This window comes from Miniopterus natalensis, chromosome 15 (assembly GCF_054644295.1).
Source record: "Miniopterus natalensis isolate mMinNat1 chromosome 15, mMinNat1.hap1, whole genome shotgun sequence".
In the NCBI taxonomy this organism is placed as follows: Eukaryota; Metazoa; Chordata; class Mammalia; order Chiroptera; family Miniopteridae; genus Miniopterus; species Miniopterus natalensis.
Window position 1 is genome coordinate 310,242 of NC_142095.1, and position 12,760 is coordinate 323,001.

General features: G+C 49.7%; 1 protein-coding gene across 1 annotated transcript in view; it reads right to left on the reverse strand.

The window, feature by feature from the left end:
- Positions 1 to 10,757: 10,757 nt before the first annotated feature.
- The window catches only part of CNTN3 (contactin 3), a 69,581-nt gene continuing 67,578 nt past the window's right edge, over positions 10,758 to 12,760 (reverse strand). Inside the window, exon 22 of the mRNA XM_016202452.2 lies at positions 10,758 to 12,678. Coding sequence (XP_016057938.2) covers positions 12,578 to 12,678 — 101 coding nt within the window. The 3' untranslated portion in view covers positions 10,758 to 12,577. The remainder of the gene's footprint in view (positions 12,679 to 12,760) is intronic.

The following is a 12,760-nucleotide window of genomic DNA, read 5'->3' on the forward strand; positions in this document are numbered from 1 at the left end:
CCATTGCTTTTCAGAGAGAGTGGAAGGGGGGAGGGAGAGAGAGAAACACATCGATGGGAGAGAGACGCACGGATGGGTTGCCTCCCACAGGGGCCCGGTCGAGGCCTGGGATCGAGCCTGCAACCGAGGTACGTGCCCTTGGCGGGACTTGAACCCAAGACCCTTCCGTCTGCAGGCCGACGCTCTTACCACTGAGCCAAACCGGCCAGAGCTCCTTGATGTTTTGAATGCTCTGTGTTCTGTTCTGTTTTTAAGATTTTAATTTTTTTAGCGAGAAGTTTTAGGCTCACAGCAAAATTGAGAGGACAGTACAGAGGTTTCCCATAGGCCTCTGCAGACGCACGGTCCCCCATTAACAACACCCGGCGTCCTGGGAGGTGGTGACGACTCACAGACGTAGGAACAGAGAGGAGGCCACGTGGAGATGGTGGCGGAGGCCGGAGCTATGCAGCCAGGAGCCGGGAAACACCACGACTGCTGGGACCCGCGCAGAGCAAGGAGAACCTGCCCGAGGACCTGCAGGGGGAGCCTGGTCCACACACCTTGGTTCTGACTTCCAGTCCCTAGAGCTGCAAGGAGACAAATGTCTGTGTTTAAATAACCGAGTTTGAGGCATTGCGTTCCAGCAGCCTCAGGAAACTTGCAGCAGGAATCCCACAATGGATGGGAAATACAAGGAGCTTTCAACGGTAAATTTAACTAGACACAACTGGGCATCATTCTCACCTCAGGCACGGACTTAAGAATATCCCCTCACAACAGTTTTGCCTCTACTAGACAGAGAATTCAAAATTCTAAAGGCACAGTTTCTTTTACACCTATTTAGAAAATAGCCTGTACGTGCTGAAAGCTGACCTGTGTTACCGGTGGCCTCACTCCACCGCCGACCTTCCATTTCTTGGGAAAACGGGATGTCGTATCATAATCAATGATAGATATTTTTCTGTATGAACACAGTTTTATTTTGAAATTTAGACTGTTATTGAGTATGTAAAATCTTTGAGTCCAGAAACCTTATGTTATGATCGTTTATTTCACATGGAATAATATCTTGCCTGTGTTTTCTCAGCACCCGGACGTTGCCTCTCATACCAGGCATTCAGGAGTATGTTGAGGGAACTCTATCTGCTTTTTGCACAATTTTAAAGCTGAAGAAGAATTTTTAAAAAAACAGCACAACTGGCAAAATCTAAATCTTTCTTTTTGGGGACAGGGCTGCATGGATAAATTAAATTCAACTGTGGGGCAGCGATGAAGCCACGGTGGACGGTGGGTCCAGATCCACGGCAACTGTCTGAAATTGTTCAGTTCCCCTGTCGGTCTTTCCAACCACATAAACTATAACTGCCTTTAAAGCCACTGCAAAACCTCTGAAGGCTAAAGGTTAGATACGTGCCTGCCTCAGCTGTGGGTTCTTCTCACTGAACCCCCGGCCCGGGGGGCAGCCTGTGGTCCCCAAAACATTGCTGTGAAGAATCCAGAGGGCCCAGCGTTGCAGCTTTTAAGTCTGAGAATGTGAGGGCCTGTCCTGCAGCACTTAAAACGCCTCCACAGCCCAGCCTGTTGGCCCAGTGGTTGAGCGTCGACCTAGGAACCAGGAGGTCAGGGCCCAGGCCCAGGCTGTGGGCTCGAACCCCAGTCGGGGGCGAGCAGGAGGCAGCCGATCGATGTGTCTCTCACATCGGTGTTTCTCTCCCTCGCCCTCTCCCTTTCTCTCTAAAAGTCAATTAAAAAACCAAACCAACCCCAAACAAAACCCACCATCACAAGTAAGAAAACACTAATGTATTACTGGCCACTCAAATCGTGCTGCCCGTGGCTCCGAGCTGAGGGCGCCGCGTGGCTGAGGGCGTCGCGTGGCTGAGGGCGTCGCGTGGCTGAGGGCGTCGCGTGGCTGAGGGCGTCGCGTGGCCCTTTCCGTGGTGGGAGCCCCAGCTGCCTGCTCGCGGGTGGGAGGTGAACAAGCAGACGGATCTCGGCTCCTGTTACTTCCCCCCGGCTCCCCGTTAATCCGTAATTAATTTAGGAGCCGCACGTGGGACCTGGGACCAGTGTCGGTCTTACCTGCAGCGTGAGGACGGTAAATCCGTTCCTCAGCAGTAGGGGCCCCAGGACAGTTGATATTAAAGGTACTGTCAGGGTGTCCCGGCGGGCGTGTGTTCTCAGACGCCGCTATGCGCGGGTGGGCGCCCCAGGACGCCCCGACGACCTTTAGCGAGCCTTCTGATTAAGTGCCGCTGTACGCCGGGTTTGATGTGCGCGGCGTCACAATGCAAGCAGACACGGGTGTTAATAGCTTCACAATTCATCGCTCTGCTGTTTTTTAATGCACATGAAATTTAGTACAAGTTTCGCTGGCTGGAGCCTTCCATGAATCATATAAATTAGAGGGTAACAAAGGAACGTATTAGCATTTGTTAGCCTGGGTGCAGGAATTCTGCACTAACCGTTTTAACGTGTACTACAACTTTTCCACCCTCGAGTTAAAAAGCCTTTCAATTTTTCAGCCAGCATCGTAATTGAATTGGTTCCCTCTGCCGAAGGGTAACAATGTTGCGCTGACGGAATCTTTATTAGGTTCTGAGATACTGATGACTCTGGTTTTTAAAGTCAAACAGCTCCACCAGGGAAGAGGGGTCTTTCAGGAAAATCATAAGCAAAACAATGTTAAATTTGTCTTTTAAGGGGAAATGTGTATTTAATTATTCTTACGAAATAAGCTGAACGGGCGTCTGATAATTGATTCTCAGGAGAAATGGCCACGCACAGAGAAGGCTGTAACCAAAAACATCAGAGAGCAAAACTGGGCCCAGACGGTGGTCATTTGCCAGACTGGGTGCCGTTTGGCCGATTTTCTAATAAATGCATTTTTAGGTACGTGCAATGGACTTTCAGAGGTCATAAGAGAGAACCTTTCTTTTTATAGGGGGTCATTTTTGATGTGTCATCTGAATAATGATTTTTGAAATGGGACTTAAATCAGCACCTTCCATGCCACATGTCTCACGAGTAGGTCGCAGCTGACTTTCAGAGTCTGAGTAGTGACTGACGGAGGCTCCCACCCAGGAGAGAGGGTCGGGGCACGTCCCCCTCTAGGAAGTTGCTCCACTCTCTGATTCTTAATTTTATAAAATTAATGGGTTTTAACCAGACAACCCGTAGCTCTGGAAATGTGCAGTTCCAAATATTTGGTAAGCCCAGCTGGCGTGGCTCAGCGGTTGAGCATCGACTTAAAAACCAGGAGGTCTCGGTTCAATTCCCGATCAGGGCACGTGCCCAGGTTTCGGGCTCGATCCCCAGGAGGGGGTGCAGGAGGCAGCTGATCCATGACTCTCTCATCATTGGTTTCTATCTCTCTCTCCTTCTCTCTCCCTCTCTCTCAAATAAAAAACAAAACAAAACATATTCAAATATTTGGTGGGATAATTTGTCAGGAATGAGCTCCGGATTTGAACTTGGCTGTGGGTGATGCTGAACTGCATCTTCGAGCCTTGCGGCCTGTGGATGGGAAAGGAGTCTTCGACACTCAGGGTCTTAGACATTGATTCCTGGGTCGCCTGTCACTCAGGACGGTCAGGTATGCAAGGCACCGCTGTCTTAATGGGTTTGTAAACCTACCTTCACGGTTCATTAACGTGGGTACAAATAACTGCAGAGGTCATAAAGACAATCGCTTTCCTACATGCAGCTGATGAATCGGTCAGTCAGCTCCCTTCACAAAGTCAACACCAGTGCAGGTGAGCTCGGCTGGAAACTCACACAACTAGTCACACGTGGGATGACCAACGGTCAGTGCAAAGACGATGCCCGCGTGGGAGACTGTCCGTGGCCTGAGGCTGCCCCTATGTCACCATGCCCCTGTCAGGGCACCTCAGCACTCCATTCATTTATTTTTTAAAATATGATTTTATTGATTTCAGAGACAGAGAGGGAGAGAGAGAAACACCAGTGATGAGAGAGTGTCACGGATTGGCTGCCTCCCGCACGCCCCCGACTGGGGATCCAGCCCCCGCGTGTGCCCTGACCGGGAACTGGGCTGTGACCTGGCTCGTGGGTCGATGCTCAACGGCGGAGCCACGCCGACCGGCAGTGCTGCTTTCATTCAGGAAAACAGGGAGGGTGCGGAACACAGTTTTGCATATCTGACAAGTTAGAGCTTCATCCCCGTGTTTTGTCTTTTTAAATATGTCTTTATTGATTTCAGAGAGAGGAAAGGAGAGGGAGAGAGAGAGAAACATCCATGATGACAGTCATTGATCGAGCCCAAACCCGGGCCTGTGCCCTGAGCGGGAATCGAGCCCCGGTCGCCTGGACCCCAGGTCGCCGCTCCACCGCTGGGCCCCGCCGGCCGGGCAGCCCCGTGTTTTCATGGCGGGAGCTGATTCTTGCTGTGCCACACTCACCGTCTGGGCAGTTTTCCTGCTGCCCATGGCCCAGTATTTCTTTAGTTTCATGGCAACATGGCTCTTTTTTAAAAAGACAAGCTGCGCAGCACAAGTGCGCTTGATCCTTCCCGACAATCAGACGTCTGTCGAGAGGTCCGCTGCCTGCGACCCTGAAATTAGTTTGACGTCTCCCAGGAGCGAGCCCCTCCGCAGGCTCCAACCACGTCGGGAGGAACGGCCAGTTCGGCTCTCGCCTTCCCCGGGCGACCTTTCTCTGGGTCCTGCTTTTAGTTAGTTTCCTGGAGCGATGAGCCACGAGACCAAGTATGAGCTCTGCTGTTCCCCAGCTTGTTTTTAACAAGCTGTCAGGCCCAGAGCTCTGTTCCACACAGTGTCCTGAGATGTAGCCAGGCCTCATCCACCAAATCGCTTCGCCACCATCTGCACGCCCGGTGCTGAGACTGGGCCCTGACTTCAAGCTCAGGTGATATTTCTTTGCAATATTTTTTTTCACCGTATCTACACGTTTCTGAAGTGTTGACGCACATTGACGAGATCCTGTCTAGGGATGATCTTAACTAATTGGGATTATTTAAAGGTTGTCCTTGTAAATTGTTTTAGAGACGCGGTTGAGGCTTCTGAAGGACGAGTCCTAAAGCTGAGCGAGACGGGCTGGTGCCGGGCACACGTCCTCAGGGCCAGAGTCACGGTGGCTGATTCCAAAAGGCTTCACCCATTCGGTCCAAATGTTTGTGTCCGTTTATTCCCCTCCAGGGCACTTGGTGATGTTAATGCGGCAGATACTCAGCTGCACCACTGTTTTCCTTAAAAGATGTTACCATTTCCCCTGTGTTGTGGAGTCTTCGCCTTTCCCATATTTCTTATGTATTATTTTTGCAGGTGGGTAACGTGGTCAGAAGAGAGAAGATATATTTCAGTCCTAGAGAACATTCTTAAACTAAAATTTTTGGCCATCCTTTAAATCCCACCAATTTTGGAATTTCCACTATTTTCAGTTTGCTGGTCCCTTTATTAAATTATTAGGCATTTGTTAAAGCACTTTATTTCACAAGCTGGGGAAAAAAACCAACCAAAATTTTTAAAGATATGTAAATGCAGGTTCATTTTTCTAGTGCCTTTTGCTTTTATTGCTTATATAATCTGAGATTTTTCATGCACACTCCCTGTGAGTCACCTAAAGCATTTGCTGTTTTTGTTGATTACTTCTTTGGGTGATAACTATAACCCATGCGTTGCAGAATTTATTTGGTAAATTCTCAAACATTTTCCTTATATAATTTTTTGTATGTAAACCTGCTGATCCAACTCACTAGGTTTATCACATCACATTATAAGCTGCTCAGAAGAGAGATCATCTGTGAGATGGTTTGTTTAATTCGATTTTGGAAACCCCACTCTGAAGGTGATCGCCCTAGAGGAGGGCGAGACCCGCTCCTGGTGAGGTAACCCGGGGAGGGCTCCGGGGCTGCGGGGCCTTTGCCACAGGTGTTTTCTGTTAAGAGACCTGGGGAAAGGTGAGGCCTCCTGCCTCTGCTACGGTATCTGGGCATCAGCAGCAAACGTGAGATCAACCAACAAACGCCAAACTCACAAGCTTGATTGGTATTTGTCAGGGACAAATAAACTCGCGGCTGTTCACATGCTTGCAATTAATCTGTATCATGGAACAGAATTTACAGAATTAAAACAACGAGCCCTCATGAAAGACAGGAAGATGGAACAGCCGAGGCCCTCGATGAGGTTATTGATCTGTCCAGGTGGCCTCACCTGAATCTGCACCTCCATGTAGGTGTGATTACACATGTGCTCATTTTTAAAAATATGTTTTTATTGAACTTAGAGAGAGAAAGGGAGAGGGAGAGAAACGTCGATGAGAGGGAAACATCCATTGGCTGCCTCCTGCACGCCCCCCGCTTGGCATCGAGCTGGCAACCTGGGCATGTGCCCTGACCAGGAGTTGAACCAGTGACGTGTTGGTGCAGGAGACAACGCTCGACCACGGAGCCACCCCATCCTGGCTGGACCCCTCATTTTAATTGCTGAGTAGCTTCCTGACACAGAAATGACAATAACCAGGACTCATTCTTCCCCCATGTAAGGCACTGTTTGCAACTCCAAGTAAAGGAATTTGCACAAATATAAATATTTACATTTATCATATACAAATACACATTCAGCCTAGATTACAAGCTGTCTTTAAAAAAAAAAAAATTTGCATGTTTAAAGGAACACATTTGCAGCATTTCTTCCTTGGGTATACTCACGTTTCTGAGAGTTGGTCGGAACATTTTCATAAGATGCTTTATACAATGTATCAGCAGCTAATGAAGGAGAAATAACGATGACTGCTCTGCAGAACGCAGCCGAGCGCTAATTAGACTGTGGCAGGAATGCTTACCGAGGCCTTTCGCACACCTGCTCCCTGAGTCCTAAGCCTGGTGCTGCTCCATTTAACAGTCCACGCTTAATTAGGAGACCGGCGCAGTTAACTAATAAGCCCCGACAGCCAGCATACTTTCTGTGTTCTGCTTTCTACCTCATGCAAGGATCTAAGGAATGATAATTCCGTTTACGAGGAAAGCAATGGAACGGATGTCTGTGCTCCGTCAAGGCCGATCCAGGCCAATCCATCACCATTAGGAACTTCACACCCGAGAATGGCCACAGGAAATGGAAAGTCCTTAGGTGGACTCAGGAGGGGAGGGCCCATCACGTCCAGGTGTGACTTCTCCCGAGGCCCAGTGGCCCGATTCTCTGTGCTCAACACAAGCAGTGTCTTCAGGGTTTCCGCCAGGGCGCCCTGCAGGGTCACCGCAGCCTCAGGTGCCAGCACCCCACTGCACGCACACTGACCTGTGAATACAGCGGGAGCCTCCACAGCAAGATACATGGCACCGCCCAGCTGGCCAGTTGGTGGGGGCCCCGCATTTTCCAGAGGGGCTCCATGGGCCAGCCGTGTGGACTCACCTGGGAGTCACTCAGGGAGCATGCGCCAGGCCCTGCCCGACACCCACTAGATCAGAACCCGGCTTTTCCTGAAATGCACATTAGTTGATGACAAGTGGCCCTAGAGTGCTCTACACAGAGGGGTGGCCGCTCAGCCAGAGCATTTAACTCCCGGCAACACTGGCTCACGGTAACCAGCACCCCTCTGCCCTTGAGCTGACCTCGGGGCTTCTGCTTCTGCTCCTGGGAGACACCACACAGCCCCCCTGTACCTATTCAATCAATTTGTTTAAGTAAATGTCAAATTTTATTTCCAAACAATTTCTGTCCCCCAAGGAATATTAAAATACATAAAGACTGAGGAATATCCAAATCGAAGTGATTTGTTGTCGTTGAAAGGTGGTTCATGAGTCTTTGAACAGACAATAGCTACTGGTGCGCAGCAGCTGAATTTATTCACAGGCAGGGCCGGCCCGTCACCACCAGGAGTGATGGGTCCTATTGTGCTGAAAAACTGGGAGTTAAAAATAAAGGATGGAGAGAGAGCCTGTAGATTAAGAGAAACTTAAAAAGATATGTCAGGTTTAAATAGGGGGTGAGGCTGACGTGTCTGGGGATGCGTATTTGGGTGATAAAACCAGTTACTGTAAAGTCAGGGTAACGGCTACTCAGGGAGCAGGGAGGGGAAGGAGCGGTTCTCAGCCTGAGGGTGGTTAGAAACGGCTGCCCTGGAATAATTAATTAAGTCTACTTTGGTGTTGTGGGGGCTTTTCTGTAAGTGCAGTTTATTTTATTGTAAAAGTATATAAACAACAGCTGACAAAGGCGCACAAATACCGAACAAAATGATTCCTGATGTTGGCGATTCCGTTGCTTCCCGTTATCGGCAGGGCCTGGGCCAGAACAGTCATCAGTTTGAGGACAGGCATTGACAAAAAAATTATTCATTTCTGTAGATTCGTTTAAATTTTGAAAATGCTGGGAGGTTTGGAAAACACTCATACAGAGAAAAGATCCCCAAACCTCCTTCTATAAGGACAGCTGTCAGGACACGGCTTCTCCACGAGCTCCCTCTGCACCACGTCTCGGAATTGTGGTCCTACCCGCTGACGTCTCCACGCCAGCATCATGGGCCACAGAAACATTCCGGAACATTCTGTGACATCAGAGAATCCACGCACCACAACTGGCGAGCACAGTGCTGCTCAGGGCCCCGGAAACACGGGGCTTTCGAGAAACAGCCCAGTAAAGAGCCAGCAGAAGCTGCTGGGGAGGCCTCAAAGACGTCCCAGCCCACGTTCTGTGGCCGAAACGTTTCCCGTTTTTTTTCTGCTTGTGGGAACATGATTCATCTTTTAGGTGACGCATGACCTGGATTGTCCATGAAAAGAAAGAACCCAGATCAATGTTTCATTAAGAAACTTTTCTTCTTAAAATCACAACGTCAAGGCCACGTCAGCCTAACTCACATGCGCAGGGTTTCCACGGCTCACGTGCGTTTCTCGCCTGAGGGTGGGAGGCCTCTGAGGGTCAGGGGCACCCTTTTTAAAGAAAAGCTCTGAAAGAGCGGAAACCCTGAGAGCGAATATTCTGTTAGAGAAAACGGAGAAAACGTTAATGTTTTTCAGTGCATTTTTTTCTTTAAAATTCCAGCCTCAAGGAAGGGTGATTAAAGCCGAATGCTCAGGGACTGCGGCCCTGGAGTGATTTACCCGTGACTGTTGGGGAAGTTGCTCAGGCCAGGGGAGGACTGAAGGCCTCTCCTCTGCCTCCCTTTCGACCTGAGAAGCTGTGGGCGTTTCCCGAAACTTTTCACCTCGAGCCGCAAGCACGACCACCGAGGGGATCAACGACGGTGACACAAACCCGGGAACGAAACGCGCCGAGAGCGCCGAGTGTTGAGAAGTGAGCACTGACCTCCTGGCAGATCCTGGAAGGAGACGGTGGCCGTGGGCTCTGAGCCTGGAGAGCGGAGGCCTGTGTCTCAGGTGCGAGGCCCAGGTTATAGGGATTGTTGGGGGGAATTAGCACCCAGTGGAGGCAGCTGGGCTCGCTCCCGCCCACAGGTGAGGACGAGAGTTTTGAGGGGTCAAGTATTTCACTCGGGGTGCCGAGCACGTGGGCAGGGAGGTAGGATCCCCGGGCTGTGGGTTCCAAAGCACGTCAGCCACCCCTCACCCGCCCTGTCTTCCCGTCGAAGATATAACTCAGGTGGACCTACCAGGGGACCGCTCAGCTCACAGCTGGGCATGACGCCGGGCCTGTGGGTACCCTCAGATCTAGAGACCCCTCGGGCAAGTCACTGCAGCAGCTTCCAAAGCTTCCCGTCCCCGCTGTCCTGGCAGGTGGGGCCGGCTGCTCAGTGGTTAGAGGTCGGCCTGAGCACCACAGTGTCTTGGGTTTGATTCTGGTCAAGGGCAGGGACCTCGGTTGCCGGCTTGCACCCCAGCCCCAGTCGGGGAACATGCGGGAGGCAACCAATCGACGTGTCTCTCTCACATCCATGCTTCTCCCTCCCCGGCCCCTCCCGTTTCCTCTGAAAAGCAATGGAAAAAATATCGTCTGCTAAGGATTAACAAAAAAATAAAAAGTAATGAAAGAATGAAAGAAAACGCTCTTGGGGGTATCGCCTGGCTTCTCAGTGACGGCGAACCTCGCGAACACAGGATTGTAGAGTTTCAATGAGCGTCACCCTGGGAAAGCAGCAGCTCCGGATTCAGGCTGATCCACGACCACCGCTCTCTCTGCGGGAACCTGCCGTGCTGCGCATGGACCTCCCGAGCCCTGGCCCCCGCTCCTAGCATTTCCTTTGCGAGTCTGTGGCACTGAGCGTCTCCTCTGCAGAAGCGTATTCCTGTCCCCTGACATCTTTTCCTTCTAAAGGAGGGACAGTTTACTAATTGCCAATTTCGTGACTGCTCTGATTTTCCTGACGTCAACAGTAACATTGAAAACTCTCTACTAACTAGAAACTAATCTTTTTCTAGAGTCTTTTTTCAAATATTTAGAATCTTTTATATCATGAGGATTGTTTAAAAACAAGGCTCTGACTCAGGCACCCATGAGAAAGTCTGTGAAGCCCCCGGCAGATGGATGTCAATCTTAATACCTGTCAAAAATGTGGAAGTGGCTGCCGTCAGCCAAACAGAACAAACGCGACACCGTAATTCCACAAAGTGCGTTTTCTGCTTCCCCTCCGCCCCCTCCCCCCCCCGCCAAGCGCCTTTCTAGGGACGGCACTGTCTCAGCGCTGGCTTCACTCAGTCAGCGGGGCATACAAGTCATTCCTAAGGGATCCTCTTAAAGGATGGAAAGAGTAAAAGTTGGGCCAAAAATGTAAGTATCCTGGGTCCGCTGAAGCGTTCCTTTTGACCATACAGCAATTAATCACGCATGGGCAATGGATTGCTATAAATTTTATTAGCATAATAGAAAATCATACATACAGATAACCATAGGATACACACACGGAAATTTAAGGGTACTTTGTGTACTTTTCAATATGAAACAAAATACAATCTCACGGAGATATATGGCGGGAAACGCCACGACTCAGCGATCCTGTTGGAGATGGACAGCCCGGGAACTAGCGGGATTACTGAGCAACAACGCGGCGCGGCTCCCTTCCAGGGCGCTTCTCACTAAGGAGCAACGGTTAGACTTTCCTAGGTATTTACAGAATATACAGACCTCGCAGAGAAAGTTATAAATATCGTTCTTCTCTGTGAAAAGCGACTTCGTCTTAAACGTCATCTCTAAACGTAAAGCAATGCTCTATTTTCCGTACACGAACTGTTGCCTTCAAATTCTGATAATTTTGCAGAAAAGAACAAGTTTCTGCAAAACGTGAAACTGGTAAAAGAGGGAAAAATTGATTTCCCAACGTCTAACACTCAATCTGCCGGTTTCCCGTGTTCTTTATATAGTGCTCTGAAGTCCTGTCCTTGGCAAGCCTTTGAACACCGGGCACGGAGCGGCGAGCCCCACACATCAAAGTCAGCAGCAGCGCCCGGCTCCATCCCAAGTTTAACTCGGGAGCCACAAAGCCTGCCAGGCGCTCAGAGACGCGGCTGGATTCCATTAAAAAGCCATCTCTGACGCCCAGAGAAGAGCGGGTCCCTTAATGGAACCAGAAATTGGAAATGAAAAACCGTGTGAGTTTTGTTGAGCACGTGGGCTGGGATTCAGGTCCTTCCTTATTTCCTCCACTATGTTTTAATAAAACCTGAAAGCTCATCGGTGGGAAGGAAACAATTCATTTTTATTATTATTATTTTTAAATGTTTGAGAACGGATAGAGTGTGGTCATTTCGATTCCATAATATCATCGAATGGAATAAAAGCCTGTCCGGAATGGAAGGAAAGCTTTGAAAATCGTGTCGAAAATGAAAAGCACAGGAACGCACAGGAATTACTCACCAGCTCGTCCCGGCGCCCTGTGTAAATACATTTGCACAGGTCCAGGGTTAGGGTTAGGCGAGGACACTCAGGGTTCCCTCCAGTCACTCTCGGGGCAGAGGCAGGTGAGGTGGGTGTGACCGTCCCCTCGTCTGAGTCACGGACGGGGGGAGAGGTAAGAATGGGGCGCAGAGCACCCTCGGGCCCAGGGCGGCGTTTTCCAAGCCGCCTTCAAATCCCACTCACCCTCTTCCAAACAGGGTAGTTTTTAAATGCGTTTTTGACCCAAAATAATACTGATGAAGTCCCCCGAACGATGGGGACAATAACATTTGGATTAAATGAGCTTTTCTATAGTAATATAAAAGACAACAAATATGTGTGTGTCCACGTGGGAGGCTGTGAGTCTTTATCCACAGGCAGTGCTCGAAACCATAGCTTACAAACATCTCCAGGGTGTCCCCCAAAACGTACACACACTTCAGCAGCCGAGAGCTCAACTGATGTTTCTTCCTTTTCAGATTTAACTCGTTGGAATTCATAATTACTCAAAGTGTGTGTACACATTTTTGGGACACCCTGGATATCAAACGTCTGAAGTACAGAATAGGTAAAGTCCTTTGGTTTATCAAGTATTAAGGCATTTCAGATTCTCCTAAAAGGATGTACTGTGTTGTGTGTTTTTTTTTTAAATAATTATATCCATATTTCACCTACGTAGAAAGTTAAAAATACAGAGTTGGAAAAAAACATGCATAATCACCGCATTTCATGAAAGCACTTTTTTGTAACCAATTAACTTTCCAGTAAATAGTACAAAGGAGTTACTATCGCCACAGGGCGTGTGCCAGGAGCAGGACCGCGGGTAGGCAGGTTGTCACGGGGCGGGCGTGCAAGGTGGCCGGCGTGGAGCCCCTCGCGCCCGAACCTGTGGAGCAGGAGGAACAGCCGGTTAATGAGGGTCCCACACCACCCGCCGGGGGCGGCTCAGCGCGGGCTGTGTGGGCGCG